The following is a 19,242-nucleotide window of genomic DNA, read 5'->3' as shown; positions in this document are numbered from 1 at the left end:
TAACATTATCATTGGCTGAACTCAACATAGCAAAACATCACAAAACGATATGAATATTTAATAAATGTCAAAATTAAAAAAAACTATTGCAACATTTCAAGATGTAACTCCAACAAAAAAACGTGACTTCAACATTTCTGTAAACATCTTGTCTCCAAGACACAAAATACCACTCTTCAGTCACAGTAGTCCAATCTACGGGGTATTCTCATCTGCTTCTGCATCAAATCTATTTAAAAAAAAGAAAGAAAAAAAATTCAATTATCAGCATTTTCACTATGTGTAAGCAAATGACATGGTTTGCACAATATATTACGAAAAGCAAAAGAATATATATGCCACGTGATTCATTTATAAATATAAATTATTTACCAAAAAAAAAATATATATAAATTAGAAAATACGTAACTCTTTTTCAAGCTTTATTTTTTTGGCTGTCCGGACAGCTGAAAAATTAAATTCTCCAGCAATGGAATCATGAGAATTGATCATTGGTGTCAACATCGTCAGAGAGATATCACCAACGTCAGCACTATCACAGGTCTGACTCTCAACATCCTATTTATTATTTCGTAAAATAAAAAAGGTACGTCAAGTATCGACTTTTGCATAACATCAATCTAAATTCAAATAATGGGTTACCGCAGCCTTTTCTGGTTCTAATGATACAATTTCATTTTCGCGTGCTGTAACACCCCGTGTATACCCGGATTGTTATCATGTCATCGTATTAAGCCACACTTAATTAAAAATGCAGAATAACTTTTTCTTTTCAATTATGACGTCATTAATATTACCAAGTTGATTACTTAATCCTTTTTAAAACATTACCTATATGTAATTGCAAATAAACAGCTATCTACACTGAATAACCTCATAATATAAATATGTGAGTATCTAAGTCACGGATCTACAACACGTAATCCGGACATAATCATGATACATTAATACAACTCGAATCCAAATAAGGCATAGTCAATCAACGTGGCATGGACAACCCCCATGCTCACCAAATAAAACAACAAAGCCCAACAGAGTTTCAGCTCAATAAACAACATAAAGACAGTAAACATAAACAACATCCAATCATATCTTCATAGCAGATATACAACAGTCAACTTAGCTCTGGCCTCCTGCCGTCCGAGGTCTCAACCCCTGAGTTACCTGAACCTGAAATATGTGCCCCAAACGTGGGGTGAGATCTCTAAACAGAAATCTCAGTAAGACAAGGGGTCCTCAAGGATTTCTCCACCCCAAGCTCACTTACATGTGCAATATAAGTTCAAAAGCAGTAATATAATATAAGTTCCAAAATCAGTGCAATGCAGCAGAATAATCATGTCATGTGTGTCATCTATTCTACTAGCCAGTGAAATGCAGGACTTAAATACGTCTATTGCCTACATTCAGTGCAAGTACTACTTACACCCACCCACAGAATCACCCTATGGCATGTCTACTACATACATAGGCTTACCTTCTAGGTGGAACAATACAAGCATATTATAAGCACTTGCACATAACAGCTCAACAGCATTTCAAAATCAATACATGAAAACACATCATGCATATAAACCATCCCCCATGGGGTATGGTGGAACCAACAATGGCTAAACCGAGGACACGAAAGCTTACCTCGCAAGCTAACTATCCAAGCCAAGCTCACACTAGCTCAATGCCCACAAACAGCACAATCACAATCTGTTTATACAATAATTAATCATCAATAATCATTGCCCAAGGTTACATTAAGCGATTAAGGCTTTCCAACTCATTTTAAGCCATTTCATGCAAATTCTGCAGGAGGTATTCGAATACTCCTCGATGAGTATTCAAATACTCCATGTCTCCAGAAAGTATCTGAATACTTTCACTTAAGTATTTGAATACCACAAGGTATCTGAATACTTTTCCCCCAGTATCCGAATACCACCAGGTATCTGAATACAAATACCACAGTATTTGAATACTACCCAGTATTCGAATACTTATTCAACGGTATCCGAATACTTTTCTTCCCAGAAAAGTATTCCAATACTCCTCCAAGGAGTATCCGACTACTGAAGGATAAGTATTCGAATACGACACGAAAAGTATTCGAATACTTATCAGACAAAATGCAGAAATTCATGCATTCTCTGCATAAGTCCATATTTAAGGGTCCAAACGTGATCTAGAGTCCAATAACTCCATCAACAGATGTTCATTAACATGTTTTAGACTTAGATTTCCAGCCTTTAGCTCAAATGGTTCAAGTTTCACTTTTTAATGGATTAAACAAGCTAAAATCATGAAAATACCAAAGATGATGATCATGGTATACCTCCAAAGCTCAAAACTCCAAAAATGACACTGACTTGGAGCCTCCAACACAGCACTAAGGTGCTGACTTTAAGGAACCACGAAAATGCAATACAAGATGGGTCTTTTACACCAAAATGTGGCTCCTTGAAGCCTCCAATGACAAGAGAATGGCTCCACCAATGACAGCCACCAACTCAGCCTACAAAACCACCACTCACAACCCCTACACTCAGCACACAACAACCTCTCACCCATACAAGGATAGCTCACACTTAGTGATAGTGTTTAGGTGAAGAAACAAGGTAGAAAGATGGTTTCTTGGTTGGATTTGGTGCAAGCTCCAAGCTTCTACGAAGAGAAAAATGGCTGAAGCAACTCAGAAAAAGGGGAGGCACATATGATGAAAATATGGCTTAGGGTTTTGGGCCAAATTGGTATTTATAGTCTCATTAACTCTAACCACACTGTATTAGTTACGCTTAACATTTTAATCCCAAACTTAGGATTCTGAACCTAGCCATTTTTCAAGGATTTGTTATATTTTTATATTATTTTTCGCAGTACTTTGCCGGTACGCGCTTTTACAAAGCCGGTATCAGTTCTGATACCAGTTCTCATTATTTTGACTTGAAACTTGACATACTAGTCCTATATATTATTCTAGGAATGTTCCCACACTTATTATAATTTTCCGAGATACTTCATCGGTGCACATTTATACCGTGAGGCAGAATCAGTATCTGTACTTTTCGTCAGAAAAACGACTTTCAACATTATTAATCACTTACCATAATTATTTAAGTCTTATCATAATTACTAGGGTCAATTATAGAATTATCTCATTAATCTCATAATTAATTAATTAAATTCCTTAATTAACGGTGTGTTTTTACACGTGCATCCTCAAAATTTGCTTCATCCTGTGATATACAATAACCAACAACAGTCAACAAAATGAATAAGAAAAATGGATACCCAACAGAAATAGAGAAGCAGCATACATTTGGATCGATAAGAGACTTAATGAACGCTGAGATTATGTCTTCGTTGATACAAATTTTAGAAACTTGATATTTGGGCTCACTGTATGAGTTCAAATCCTTTTGCTTGATATTTAGCTTGAACAACATCGACTTCTCATTCAGAACATTTAACTCTTCTGGAAATTGATCCAAATCTGCACCCTACAGAAAAAAGGATGATCAAATAAACAGGGGAAAAAAATAACAACTACAGCGCAAACAGAGTGCACTCTACGTCAAAATATACATTTTCACTATTTCATAGCAATGATAATACAAACCCTCTTGAAATGCAGCTCGCGCAATTCACCAGCACTCATCCCCAACAAAGACATACAGTCGCGATCAAACAGAAGAAATGATGCGGAATCCGTGTTATCCACAACTCTTACCTGAACAATAAATCTATCGTTTTGCAAAATTGTATATCAGAAAAAAATATTAAGCATACAGATTAAAAACAAAGAACAATATATTACCTCGGATAATAATCTTCCCAATGCTTTTGGCAGTTCTTACAGTACCACTTCTCAAAATCCTCACAAACAGAAAATGGACATTTTTTGCAAGACTTGTACCACCAGTTGTATTTGCTCTCAATTGATTTTATAGTCCCATATGTGATGCAAGTCGTAACCTTAAATATAGCAATCACAGGTAAACAGGAAACATCATTCATACAGACTTGATATAATTCAAGAAAAGCGAAAAAACAGAAATTCGATATTTACCTCACCACAAAGCTTCACATCACTGATAGACTTCACATCACTAAATATTGGATCTGTTTGCCCTTTCTCAGGTACCTATAAGAGAGGTACGCTAAAGATAAGCGGATCTCTGTGCATTATAATATAACGACATAGTCAATGCGTGGAGTGTGTGCACAGTGACAAGTTAAGAGAAATGGTTTAGAGTGTGTGTACCTTATTGGTTTAACCCTTTATTTATAAATGGGTTACCTGGCAGGAGCGGATTTTTGGGTCTCTGAGGAGTATTGGGGGTTCAATTATCGATCCATTGCTACCGTAGTAGGATTAGTATAATTAAGGAATGTTTCCTTAATTCCCTCTTAGCTGTTAGCCCTATTTGGGCCTTCTCGAATGTGAGCTGCTTAGTTGTCTGGATATGATCGCCATTAATAGAAGATTCCCTTCGTGTTTGTGCTGTCATTTATTGGACCTTCTAGAATATAGGCCTTTGTCAGGTTCATAACACGAGTAAAAGCTAATTAATGACAGACTTGGATCACTTGTAGTTTTTTTTTTCTTTAAAAAAAAAAAACATAGATGGTGCAATCGACAACACTCCATACCACCCACTTAAAATTTAAGAGAAAAAATAAATAAAAATATTAAATAAAATGAAATGAAATACATGGGATGATATTATTCTTTTTTATTTATCTTTGTTATGTATGGAATCATAACATTTCAGTGCTAATTTTTTTAGCAATATTAATTAACTAATTTCATATTCTAAAATTAACTGAATATTAATGAACATTTCAATTTAATTAATCTTATGAGTCCATTGTGTTCATGATGATTAATATCTATTGATACTAGACTTAATTGGGCAGCATATTAGTATTTGATTGAACTCTGGACTCAATAAACACACTATTAATTAGAATTATGTTAGATTTCTTCCTTAACCTATATATATATTAAGGTTAAGCCCAATGAATTATAATACTTCTACAAGTCATAAAGAATAAAATTTTAGGGGACAAACTAAAATTCTTCTCTCATTTGATAAAATCATCCTACAGGCTACAAATTCCTCTCTAATTATTATTAATATATTGTGTTTTATATATGGCTTTATTCTTCGATCCTGGTGTTAATTTTATTTTCGAAAATTCTTAAGAAAATCCGAAACCCTTAAATGAGAAGAGTTGTTAGTTTGTGGCTACCGAGTGGAGATCATGGATGAATTAAAATAAGGGTGTGATGTAAAGGACATATAATTTAAGGAAAGAAATAGATACAAGGAAGGAGAATTACGAAGAAGAAAGTTGGTGTTTTTTTTTTTTTTTTACTTTAAAACTTAAATAAAAAAATTATTATTTTATCTATCTTTTCTCTTAAAATGATATAATTTTATGAGTTTACTTTTTCTGTAGTTACTGTAGATAAGTTATCTGCAGTAAACCAAATACGACGTCGAAAATCATGATATTTTTGTAATTTTAATTTATTTGAGGGTTATAATAGTTTTTATATTTATAATTTTTTGAGATTTTAATACCAAAACAACGTTATTTTGAAAATAAATGCAAGTAACTTCAGAAATATTTTTTCTTAACTTTATATCATTTAAAAGTGATAGACAATTTTTTTCTTAAAATAAATAAGAAAAAAAGCCCACAACATCGAGAAAAAAAAAAGAAAAAAACAAGGAGTTAGGAGGTTTGGGTTTACGTAAAACGTGAGCGTGGGTTCCAACTTCCAAACTACCGAGGCGGCATACGAAGGCTGTTGATGGCATTGCCACCGTAGCCGCCGCCGCCGCCACCGTTGAGATCTCAATGACCCTCTCTTTCAGAGCCTCAAGAGCTTTCGTCGCACCAGCCGCGAATCGCATCAACGAGATTCGTCAGATTTTGCGTCAGGTTTTTCTTTCGATTTCCAATGGACCATCTCTTCCATTTATGACTTTTTTTATTAATATTTTTTTGGTTTCCCCCTTCTCAGCCTTGGAGGGCTTTCTCAACGGCACTGAACTATGTAAGTGCCCTTCGCTTTCGCTTCTATTTCCCTAGTTTTCCGTTTCATGGTTGTGATTGTTTATGTATCGATTTTTTTCTTACTGGGACAGCTTCCGTTGGAATTCAGCGATTCTAACGAAGAAAAGGTGATGTTTAATCGCAATGGAATTGTAAAAATTCGAACTTGGAATGTGGGTACCATGACATGTGATAATTTAAAATGGGTACTCCGGTCCTTAAGAGCTTTTAACGCACCAGCCATAACTGTTGAAGACAACAAACCTTCGGTAGTATCTGATCAGTTTCGTGCTGCGGTTGCTGAACCTGACTTGCTTATTCGGGTCCTTAACTCAGTTCGAGACCGACCCGTCATCGCCCTGCGGTTCTTTCGATGGGCCGAGGGGCAACCTGGTTTCAAGGGATCTGAGTTAGCTTTTGTTGTTATTCTTGAGATTCTCGCGATTAACAATATGACGAGGTCTGTGTGGTGGGTTATGGAGAAGGTGATTAGCGCGAAAATGGATGGTGTTGTGGATGTTTTGGTAAATGGGCACGTTTCTTATGAGGTATCGGTTAAGCTTCTTGATTTGTTGCTTTGGATTTACTCCAAAAAATCCATGCTTGAGAAGTGCTTGTTGGTTTTTTATAAGATGATTCATAATGGGTTGTTGCCTGATGTGAAGAATTGCAATAGGGTTCTTAGGATGCTTAGGGATAGGGAAATGGTGAACAGAGCTAGAGAAGTTTATAATGTGATGGTGGAGTGTGGGATAAGGCCTACAACTGTTACTTATAATACCATGTTGGATTCGTTTTGCAAGGAAGGGGAGGTTCAGCAAGCTTTGGAGCTTATGTTTCAGATGCAACAGAGAGGGTGTTCTCCTAATGATGTAACCTATAATGTTTTGGTGAATGGTTTGTCTAACAAAGGGGAGTTACAGCAGGCCAAAGAACTGATTGAGGAGATGTTGAAATTGGGACTGAAGGTTTCTGCTTATACATATAACCCCTTGATTCGTGGGTACTGTAAGAAAGGGTCGTTTGAAGAAGCGTTGAATCTTGGGGCGGAGATGTTGAGTAGAGGAGCTTTGCCTACGGTAGTGACCTACAATACAATTATGTATGGTCTTTGTAAGTGGGGAAGAGTGAGTGATGCAAGGCAGCTATTAGCTGCTATGGTAAATAAGAATCTGATGCCGGACGTAGTTTCATATAACACTCTAATTTACGGTTACAGCAGGTTGGGCAACTTAGGGGAGGCTTTTCTCTTATTTGTTGAGTTGAAATACAGAAGTCTTGTTCCGACTGTCGTGACCTATAATACACTTATAGATGGTTTTTGCAGATTGGGGGACTTGGATGTTGCCAGGCAGCTTAAAGATGATATGATCAAACATGGGCCTAAGCCTGATGTATTTACTTTTACAATTCTTGTTAGAGGATTTTGCATGATGGGAAACTTGCCAATAGCTAAGGAACTATTTGATGAGATGCTGCATAGTGGGTTGCAGCTAGATCGTTTTGCATACATAACTCGAATAGTAGGTGAACTGAAGCTTGGTGACTCATCTACGGCTTTTGGCATGCAAGAAGAAATGCTAGCCAAAGGCTTTCCTCCTGATTTGATCACATATAATGTTTTCATCAATGGGCTCTATAAATTGGGCAATTTGCAAGAAGCAAGTGAACTCGTGCACAAAATGCTCGATGATGGACTTGTTCCAGATCACGTAACATATACTAGCATCATCCATGCTCACTTGATGGCTGGGCATCTTAAGAAGGCTAGAGTGGTGTTCTATGAGATGTTGAGCAAAGGAATATTTCCTTCGGTTGTCACTTACACAGTTTTGATTCATTCATACGCAGTTAGGGGAAGGCTGGAACCTGCAATTATGTACTTCTTTGAGATGCAAGAGAAGGGTGTTCATCCAAATGTGATCACCTACAATGCTTTAATCAATGGACTTTGCAAAATGAGAAAGATCAATCAGGCATACAAATTTTTTATGGAAATGCAAGCAAAGGGTATTTCTGCAAATAAGTATACCTACACTATTTTAATAAACGAGAACTGCAACATAGGCCATTGGCAGGAAGCTTTAAGGTTGTATAAGGATATGCTAGATAGAGAAATACAGCCTGATTCTTGTACACATAGTGCACTATTGAAGCATCTAAACAAAGACTATAAATTGCATGCCGTTCAGCATCTTGAGAATGTAATTGGAGGTGGTTAATAAACTTCTGATGTAAAGATGAAGGAATGATTATTTGTTTTTGGCATTCCCACATGACTAATGAGTGAAAGACATCCCTACATCTGGATGGGATTTTTCTCATTGAGGTGTAAATTTCCCCAGACATAATCTCGTACTTGTCATGGTAAGAATTCCCATTTTTCCTCAGATACATGATACCTTATGTAACTATAATATTTCTTTGGCCTTGACACTTTTCCTAAATTTTTACAGGGTGAAGATGCCAATGGATGTTTATCGTGATTAAGATGGGCAAACTTCAACTATTTACATTTTTTCTCATGTTACATCCAATGGCTAGGTAATACTTGTGAGAGTGTGGATTTTATCATTTAAGATTCAATGATCTGTAACATTATGCGACAAAGGCAAGAGGTATGCAGATGAAGCTCAATCCTCTTCCAAGATAATTCAAATCAATTTTTGACATAATCATACACTATTTTTTTATTCATTTTTCTTAGTCTTTTGTGGGGAAGAGAATTTTTTTGATGGGATTGTGCTTATTCTTTGTTTTCCTTCACAACTTGTACAATAAATGAAAATAAAAGTTAAGACTTCTTCTATACTAGGTAGTCATTGAACGAACCACAACTTTGTCAGCATTTTATTGCATCTTGCTTTTCACTTACCTTTTTTCATCAATAAATTCATTTTTACCAGCTACATGCTTCAGTTATATTCTCTGTATCTCATTTTCTGTAATTCAATATCGTTGAGAATGGAAAAAAATAAAATAAATAATACATTCAGGCAAAATACTATGCAATGAAACTGTATTCAAAATTTGTTGTGCCTTATTATTATAAGGGTTCAGAATGAGCATACACTGCATAAAATTTTAACACAGCACTCAAGTTACGAGTTCAGTTGAATAAAAAAAAGGAGAGTACGTTCATTTAAGTTGCTTGCTCAATTATGATGTTTATAAATGGCTACTTTATATTTGTGAGTGATTAATTTAACATAATCATCTATTGTAATTTGAAAATTTTAATTTATCATCAAACAAGCAAAAGTTAGGAAAATGAACAGATATGATCATTAAGAAGCTACTTTGATTTGACAATTCCACTTTGTTTTTATTCAAACAGTTGTAGCGACCTACGGGGTGGAGATGTATAAGCCGAAACCTTCAGTCCCAATTTCAACATCTCCTCAATTAGTTCCTTGGCCTGCTTGAACTCCCCTTTGTTAAATAAACCATTCACCAAAACATTATAGGTTACATCATTAGGAGAACACCCTCTCTGTTGCATATGAAACATAAGCTCCAAAGCTTGTTGAACCTCCCTTTCCTTGCAAAACAAGTCCAACATGGTATTATAAGTAACAGTTGTAGGCTTTATCCCACACTCCACCATCACATTATAAACTTCTCTATCTCTGTTCACCATTTCCCTATCCCTAAGCATCCAAAGAACCCTTTTGCAATTCTTCAGGCAACAACCCATTATGAATCATTTTATAAAAAACCAACAAGCACTTCTCAAGCATGGATTTTTTGGAGTATATCCAAAGCAACAAATCAAGAAGCTTAACTGATACCTCAGAAGAAATGTGCCAGTTTACCAAAACATCCACAACACCATCCATTTTTACGCTAATCACCTTCTCCATAACCCACCATGCAGACCTCGTCATATCAGCCTCTCCTTTACTGGCAGAGTTCACTGCTCCAGATGGTGTTCATGGTAATGCTTTTAGCACCTACTTCTGGAAAGTCAACTGTTAATGAGCAGCCTCTAGAGCACCGGTTTGTCTGGCAGATCTTAAGCTGGCTTGATCAGCGGCTGTGACCTTTAAATTTTTTACGAATATGACAAAAAATTTACATGAAGGTTTGTGATACGATCCTATCCTAGTCAGCAAACGGTTTAGAAGTGTGCATAGAAGAAAGAGAAGCAGAGGAATATTGCATAATGCTGAGTCAGCAAAGGTTGTTAGGAGTAAGTCACATTGGATGGCATGGGGTCACGTTGAGTGAGTTGGTTCTATTTAGATGAGGGGTTCAGCATTCTCAAGGGGATGAGGGGGAATCAGAGTAGTGATTGGGCTCTTTTGGGATTGGGAGAGAGTGAGATCTCTATAATTGTCTCACTATCTTCTATTGCTTTTCCTTTACTGTTAAGCATTTTCTAGCTCATGTAATCATCCTTTTCTTGTTAAATTGTCTCTGTTAATTGTCATAGTCCCTGTAATTGTCATTTGAATTCCATCAATACCTGAAAAATCTGATTATTCAGGCCAGAAACACTTGGTTCTCTGTTATTGATTTATATCGGTTGAAGGTTTGTATCAGTTTGTTATTCTACTGTTTTAATTTTGGAGTTATAGATGACAAATATATGTCTAATCATGATTCCAGGTGAAATCAATGTCACATATAGCATTAAGTGCTGCTGTCTGTGATATTGGTTCAGTTGTCAGCATGAACGATAGGATAGCAGGATCAACTCCAGGTAATGGATCCAGAGGTGCTGTTGGTGAAGATTTGGTTGCCATGACTAATTGTCGTCTTCAGGTTAGAAATTTCATCACCCAAGATGGTGCCATTGGAACCAAGAGGATGAAGCGCTATACCAATGCCACGCCCTTGAATGTTGCAGCATCTGCAGGTGGGATGAATTGTAGTATCAAGCAGTTAACTGCTTTGGAGGCTTCTGATTTGGAGTCAACTGCAACATCTAGTATCAAGAAACCAAGGATTGAGGTACTAAATTTTTTTTAATTGTTAAATTTTATTTTATAATTGACATCTTTTACTATCAGTGTCTTAATTTTTGGGCTTGCCATTGCAATTATTAATGGGCATCAAGCCATCAACACATGGAATATTTATGCACCAACACATTATGTACATTACTTTTCACCCTTTCTTTCAATTAGAATGTTTTTCACAGCTAAAAGTTTGTGCATTTTGATATTTCTGACTACAAGGATTTAGATTCAAAAAAATGCAGCTAGTTCAATTTACAAATGTGTAGAAAAGCACAATTTCATGTTCTCATTTAGATAATGAAACACATCATATAGGGACTATATATCAAAATTCACTGGCGATTTCCAGATACCGGAATCAACCAATTGAATTAGAGCTTTTGATGCCTAAAATTCAAACACACTTAGTGCATCACACAAGATACAGGCTGGGATAAGTTATTTGCAACTACCAATATTTTGTACGTATACCAAAAAATAAAAAATAATTTGTACCATTGATTATGATGTATTCCGGACATTGCTGTATGGCTGTTAACTTATGAAGTAAAAATTTGAGATAAGAATTACTGAAATAGATTTTCTCTTTTGATATTTATTGGATCAATTTAATAAGTAAACCTGCCGTTTAAAGGTTCAAGTGTTACTAAAAAAAGGGCCGACCCAGTTCAAATACCCACTTCGTGGTTCAATTGTTACTAAATGGTAGAATAAAATAATAAGAATCACAATCAATCAAGAGAAACAACTATAGCAATAGTAGTATTAGTTGTAGTAGCATGCAACAATAGCAATTGTTTTTCTTGTTAATTTTTAATTAGTTTGATTGATAATTTCTCTCATTTTTACAAACGATCATCATCCTCCCCATTTAAAAACAATAATCAAGGGTGACATGAGCTTAGAACATGGAACCTATTGCTGGTGTGAGTAGCTCTCGTATTAGGTCTTGAATTGTTGACCTCGGTATTCAATTGGATTCACTATATAATGACCAGGGTTTTGCATGATCTGGATTAGCCATGGACATCCGTTTCATTAGAGCATGATGATTTATCAGATAATAAGTTTAAAAGTAATTCTAAAGCAAGGATTGCGAGGGAATCACTTTAAAGTTTATGGATTTTCTCTAGACAGTCTTTGATTGCTGATAATGAATTTTTGTGTCTTATATGGCAGGCTAATCATGCCCTTTCGGAAAAAATTAAGGAGGTTAATCAGCAACTTATTGGCACTATAGTAGACATAAGCGATGAAGAAGTTGATCCAACTGCAGCTGCTGAAGGAGTAGAAGGTACCATTGTCAAATGTTCTTTCAGTGTTGTGGCTCTCAGCCCAAGCTTAAAATCCCAATATGCTTCAGCACAGATGGTGAGCTCTCAGAACTTTAAAACCATATACATCTTAAGTATTTATTTATTTATTTATTTTTTGTAATAAAACTTTGTCCATATTTGTGTTTTACTAACATGCAGTCACCAATTCAACCCCGCGCTTACTTGTGCCTACAAATTATCCTAATTGTTCCCCCATACTTCTAGACAAGTTTCCAGTTGAATCCAGGTGAGAGAATAAACATTTTGGCGTCTCTCATTTGTGTTATTTTTCTTTTAAAATAAAAATTCTATATTCTCAACAAACCATGAATTATCATGACAATTATCTTCTTTGCTTGCTTTAATGCTTTTATCAACAAAAAGGAGAAATATAATGTTCTCATCTTCCAAAACTTTTTGTGATTATGAGTTATGACTCTTTTAACTATTTTCATGCATGAAACATTTGTCTGCTTCATTGCATCAGACTGAGTAAAGTAGTTAATGCTGAGAGGTGTCTCTTATTTTTTATTCTTCTTGTATTGATCAAAATTCTGAATCACGAGGTATAGAAAACACATGTAAAGAGAAAAATATCCTATGCATCTCCCAAATTACAATAATAACAAAAAATAGTCTTTTTCCACTAGGTGAGGTCAGCTACATGGGTCAATCGACATCATTGTGTTATGTCATATGTCAAGTCTTTCAAACAAAGGTCATTTAGGTCTAGTCCATTTTAATAGTTTCACCCAGAGTTTTTCTTGGTCTTCCTCTACCTCTTGCTGTGGGGACATCCTCCACCTGATCATCTATTTTTATTGGGGCTTCTGTTAGTCTTCTTCTCAAATGGCCAAACCCACCTTAAGGGAGATTCTACCATCTTTTCCTCGGTGCTGCCCCTACTGAAATTTCTTACCAAAAATAAAAAATAAAATGCAAAGACCATGGCCATTTTAGAAATATGTGTGATTTTAGGAAAACTTATCTTTTAGGTATGCCTCAAATTCATCCTCCTCAGATGCACAAACACACTCATTTTTTCAAAAAATGTGTGTCGAACACGTGTCGAACATCGACACGTTCCGATACGCGGTCAATATTTTGGGACACGCGGTCAACGGTTTGACGCGTTCCGACACGTTTTTCCGACACGCAGTCAACTGTTTCCGACACTCGGTCAACGCTCCGACACTTTTTTTTTTTTAAAACTAAATTTTATTTTATTAACTAAAAATGAAAAAATAATTTATAAATCAATTTTTCTCTGTTATGAAATTTGACATGAAAAATTAACAAGGTACGAAAAATTATTTTTTGTTATATTTATGTTATAAAATTTAAATATTTGAATGGTTATATGACTTATTATGGGCTGTTATATGTATTAAATATAAATTATATTATATTAAAAGTATTATGTAACATCAAAACGTGTCCCAACGTGTCAAAATATAACATTTTTCAGAATTAACGTGTCGGCGTGTCGTGTCCCGTGTCAGTGTCGATGGATCATAGTCATCCTCTACTGCTGTGAGCAGATGTGATTTTAAATCTAACATGGAAAGATGGCAAGAGAAGTTTTGCCTCAAGACACAGCTAACTGTGATGTGCTAATGAGACTGGCCAATTTAATCTTAGCTGTCCTGTGAAATGTTTGTTGACTCTCCTTCCTAACAAAAATGATCAACACAATGCATGTCTCACATTCCCCATCTCCGTAGTTTATCTTAGAATTGCTAAAATTCTTCTGTTTCTAATAAATAGAAGTGGTATTGGATATTTCTGTCAGTAAGGAAATGAAGATCTTTCCACGAAAGCAAAGTCAAGGTTTAGCATATCCTTACGAAGTTTATCACAACCTATGACCCTTGGGGAGATAGCAAGGACTTGGGATGTTTGTGCTCGCAGTTATTTGTGAGCATGCACAGCAGAGCGGTGGAGGGAGTTTCGGCTCCAAGTATGGGACTTGAGAGAATTGCTTGACCACATGATGATCCTCTCTGTTCCATGTTCCATGGAAACCTTTTTTGTTTTTGTCTGAAACTTGCTGAAGCTTCTGTCAATCATTGGATGCGCAGTTTTCGGGTGTAGATGAAAGTGGTTATGGAAGTAAGTGCATGATGTCAACTTCGTCCCGACATGAGGATTGGCTCGCCAAGTTTGCGCTTAAAGAAGATTCAGATCTCTAATTAAATGATGGTAGCTCAATTAGCGTATGAGAGATGAGTAGGTGAGGGCAAGAGCATGTGTTCGATCCTCTCTAGTACCATCTTTGGGAGGAGTTTAAAGCTTTAATCTTAGAACCGTCTCGAACGGGATTGTCTCCCATAGAGGATACATATGATATAAAGCTTTAATCCAAGTGTTTCTGCATTGCCCTCATGGACTATCCATGGCTACCAACAAGAGTCTGCATTTGAATGTGAAGTATGAGTCATATCTAACAATAAGTTGGTTTCTCAATGCAATGATTGTGAAAAAAGAGAAAAAGAAGGGAGATGGTGAAGGATCTTTAGTTGTCAAAAAGAGGAGAAGCAGCAGGCAGAAATCCATTCGGTGCTTCATTCTCCATGTTGTTAAAAATTGTTTTTAAGAGTATATAAAGCTGATTGGCACGTTCATTTTAGTATTGTTACTTTGTTTTTTATAATATTTTCCTCATCAGGGGATGAATTGTAGATGGTTGAATACCCAATGGGTGCAGCTCAGTTGGTAACTTGGCGCTGAGTTAGTGAGGTTGGATATGTGTTCGATTCCCGCTGAATGCATTCTTGGGGAGGAGGTTGAACCTTTAGCCATCACTGTTCCCTCGCACTCCGGATTAGTCCCATAGCCAGCTCAAAGAGTCGAAGCTCGTGGGGATACCGGGAGAAGCCAACTCGTTTCAAAGAGATAATTAGAGTTGGGTAACTCAAAAAAAAAAGAATACTTTCCTGCTATCAGAACTTTAGGCCTTGGACTTGGCCATTCTTGTAATTGTATTTTTATGATATGACATCGCACAGAAGTTCCACTTAACACCACTTGAATATTTTGGGCTTTCATTCTTAGGAGACACAGCCTAGCCTGTCTTGCTAGTGTTAGGTGATCCATAAACCGTTTTCATAATTCTGTACACAATGGGTGGCCCAAATCATCCAAGTCAGTGTAAATGAAATTTACATCGAGGACACATCATCTTTTGTCTAAAGTGAAAACTTTTTTTTTTTTTTTTTTTATTATTTCTCCACCCATTAGTCGATTAATTGACTAACCGGTTATGCATATAATCCAATTAAAAACTGATGGATCGGTCAAAAATCAGGTTCTATCGATATTAATCCGGTATCAGTTTTTTGGTTGAATTTGGTTTTGAAAAATTCTACTGAACCAAAATTATTTTGGCAAACTATTCCACCATAATTGTATTCTTAGGATTAAAATTGGACTTAAAGGAAAGAGGAGTAAACTACTAACTACTGAATCAAATTATTTTGATTCTCATATTACTTCTATGTATATATTTATTATATATAAATTTAATTTAAATAATTCAACCAATAATCATGAGACCTTAAATTAGTAACCCATTCACTAAATAATCCAACCAAGCCGATATGCAGCTTTAATAATATTGCTTAAATTAGTTTTCCAAAGTAGAGCAAATTTAAAAAGGGGCCAGAGTTAGAGTGATTAACTTTAATATTATGGTGCTGTTCTATTAGCATGCTATGCACTTTTCCACGTCTGATTCAAGGAGATACGCCGATTTAGTAGTTCAATACTTTCATATAAATAAACGGGGTTTATATTTTTTATGTAACATAAAATTCTTGCAACACACATACTCAGGTGGGTCCCATTGAAAAAATAAATAAATAAATTAAAAATGTTGACACGCAAAACGGCACAAATGTAGCTTGAGAAGACTATTCTTATGTTGCATAAGAAGTATAAACCCCTAAATAATAATAATTGAATGCGCTGCAAAGCTACATTCTTCTACGATTAGGAAGGAAGGGTATTAACAAAAAATTACCGCAAACAGATGTGTACATAACAGGAACTGATTAGAAGATTATTTCGTTTTCATTTAATATATATGGGATAAATAAGAGTTACGTTGTGGGAAAAATAATTTGATTATTTTAAGATAAGACAAAATAAAATCATTGAACAAAATGCCTTATCATCTTTTATTATTATTATGTATATATATATATAGGGCAGTATATTCTTGCATCAGTGTAAGAGTTAGAAGCTTTACATTCAGTCTTGATCATTGATCTACTTGTATTTAATGGCTCACATTACTAGAAAATTAGAGCCCTGTGATATAAGTGGGATCAATGATCAAGATTGAGAATGTAACTTACACTGATGTAAAATGATATCTTAACTGTTGATTTCCGTCAATCAACGGTTGTCATTTATTGTGAATTAATAATTAATTAATAAATTTGATTTGCGAAAATCTTAACCGTTGATTGGCGAAAATCAACGGTTAAGATATGATTGTAAGAAGTTGTAAACGAACATATGTTGTAATATAACCTTCCCCTATATATATATATATATATATATATATATATATATATATATATATATGAGTTGAGTGTTTTTCATATTATAGGAGATAAATATGTGGGGTCTATATTTTTTTTCTCTCTTTTCTCCTCACATGGGCCCTATATACTTTTATGTATATATAGAAAATAAAATTTATTTCCTACAACATGAGAAACACCGCATATTTTTATGTGTGTATAGGAGATAACAGTAAGACATAGTTATAATATTAAAGCAGTTTCTCTCTCTCTCCTTAGTAACTTTTCAGAGACTTGTCGGCTGACGTAGGAGAAAAAAAATAACTTTAATATTACAACATTGTCTTACCGGTAAGACATAGTTAAATTTTTAAAAAGAGAAAAAAATAACTTTAATATTATAACTATATCTTACCGGTAAGACATAGTTAAAATGTGTGACTGCACCAATCTTTAGGTGCAGTCAATTACAAATCATTTTGCCAAATATATATATATATATATATGTTCCACTTTTCTTATGTTACTATAAAAAAGTTATCTACAACAATCCATTATAACTATGTATTTCGGGTAGTATAGGATGTGCATAACAACCTTTTCAAAATCAGTTTTTTTATTTTTATTTTTATTCCCGGGAACAAAAACTGATAGAAACAGTGTTTGACGAAATCAGTTTATTTTTTTGTTTCCGAAAATGAACCAGTTCAATTTTTGTGCTAGGGAACAGAAAAAATAATATTAAAATTTCAATTTATTTTATTCTCGGGCACAAAATTAGAAATATTTGTCTCTCTCAATCACTCTCGACCACTACCATCATCATCGCCACCACCATCATCCCGACACGACCACAGCCACCATTGTCCCCGTCGTCATCACCACAACCACGATGCCACGATTACCGCCACCTTCACGTCACCGCCACCAACCACCATCGCCGCATCTACTGTCGTCATCATCACTACTACCATCACCACCATACCATATAAAAAGAAAAGTGATGATTCAAAAAAAATTATGAATGATTTTTTATTTTATTATTTGTTGCGTTATCAAATGCAATGTTCATTCTCGGTATAAAAATAGAATATGTTATCAAACACATTTTTTTTAGAGACTATTTCAAGGCACAGAAATAGAAAATAATTATTTCTTTTCAGAAATAGTGTTACGGAACATAATGTTTGTCATGCACACATGCACACCCATATACTTATAATGGTAAAATTATTATCTGTATCTGTGACGTCAACCGATAATGTCTACAGAGAAACAAAATTAACTTTAATATTATAAGTGTATATTATCCATAATACATAGTTATAACGAGTTACTCCAATTTTTTTTCTTGAAACAACGTAAGACAATGTTTTAAATATCGTAGTACTGAATACTCTCCACTACAAATACGAAGGTTATTTATGTAAGAATATGACTAGGAAATAGGAAGGTTATTCAAGTATTAAATGTACGAACTAAGAATAAGATGTTTGGTTTTGTGTTGGAGAATGCAGTGGAAACAGGGGTAGCAGCTGGGAGGGTCACAAGCTTTTGGGCTTGGATGCAAATAAAACCCTTTCTCAGCTATGGCTTTCTCTTCCTCTTCCCTCGCCAGAACCTCCAATGGGGACACCGGCGAAACCATCACCATCTCAGGTGATGGGCTCATGCTAACACTGAAGAACATGGCTCTTTCTGACACCCCAATATTCATCTCCAGCTTCTTCGCTCGCTCTTGCAGCTTAAAATTTGATTTTTTGGTGGTGTTGATGGGTTTGTGTGTTTGGGTTGCAAGAGGAAGTTTCTCAGCTCCGGTTAACTTTTGGACCACCGCTCTGAAGTTTGATGGGTCAGCTTGGACAAAGGTGGTGTTGGCTTTTGGAGGGTCGTCGGAATGCATGCTTGTGTTTGAAGCCATGTGAAAAAGAAAGAAAGAGAGATTTCTTACTGGTAGATGGGTTGGAGTGAAGAAATGAAACGTGGGTTTTTATACACTAACGATAAAGAGGGAGAAAGAGTTGTTAAAATGTAACACAAATAAGTTGTTGTGGTTTTCTTGCTTTATGGGGTGGTGTGTAATGTAAGGGTGTCGGGTATATAGAGAAGGAAAAGCAAAAAAAAATAAAAATAAAAAAAATGTAAGAAGAAGTCAGAAGGATAACTAATAATTCATATTTTATTAATAGAGATGTAAATAACTACACAAACTCTTATTTACTAATGCAATTCAATTACATAAATAGTAATAATAAATTGTAAGGGCCTCCTTTTTGGCTTGGTTTTTACTAGTTGTGATTGTGACCTTGATTTTTGTCATGCTAATTAGTTTCTTGTTTTCAATTAATTTACTTTAACATGAAACACAAGATAATG

The 19,242-nt window shown here is 35.2% G+C and overlaps 1 protein-coding gene and 2 pseudogenes across 1 annotated transcript; 2 read left to right on the top strand and 1 right to left on the bottom strand.

The window, feature by feature from the left end:
• Positions 1–6,239: 6,239 nt before the first annotated feature.
• On the top strand, positions 6,240–9,527 carry LOC133293423 (pentatricopeptide repeat-containing protein At1g22960, mitochondrial). Its single transcript, XM_061491991.1, has 3 exons — positions 6,240–8,424; positions 8,514–8,601; positions 9,395–9,527. Exon 1 carries the CDS (start codon positions 6,240–6,242, stop codon positions 8,277–8,279), a length of 2,040 nt encoding a protein of 679 aa, XP_061347975.1. The 3' UTR covers positions 8,280–8,424; positions 8,514–8,601; positions 9,395–9,527.
• Positions 9,528–10,659: 1,132 nt separating this feature from the next.
• On the top strand, positions 10,660–14,529 carry LOC133293422 (mediator of RNA polymerase II transcription subunit 15a-like; annotated as a pseudogene).
• Positions 14,530–18,344: 3,815 nt separating this feature from the next.
• Positions 18,345–18,787, bottom strand: LOC133293421 (VQ motif-containing protein 11-like; annotated as a pseudogene).
• Positions 18,788–19,242: the final 455 nt, after the last annotated feature.

The sequence above is a fragment of the Gastrolobium bilobum genome, unplaced genomic scaffold (assembly GCF_033153095.1).
Source record: "Gastrolobium bilobum isolate Gb01-03AN ecotype WA unplaced genomic scaffold, APGP_CSIRO_Gbil_v1 utg18566, whole genome shotgun sequence".
In the NCBI taxonomy this organism is placed as follows: domain Eukaryota; kingdom Viridiplantae; phylum Streptophyta; class Magnoliopsida; order Fabales; family Fabaceae; genus Gastrolobium; species Gastrolobium bilobum.
The sequence above is the reverse complement of the archived record's forward strand: the minus strand, read 5'-3'. Positions and strand labels throughout refer to the sequence as shown.

Bases quoted from the DNA above. Each gene is read 5' to 3' on its own strand.
- LOC133293423 (XM_061491991.1), top strand. From the start codon at position 6,240: ATGACATGTGATAATTTAAAATGGGTACTCCGGTCCTTAAGAGCTTTT.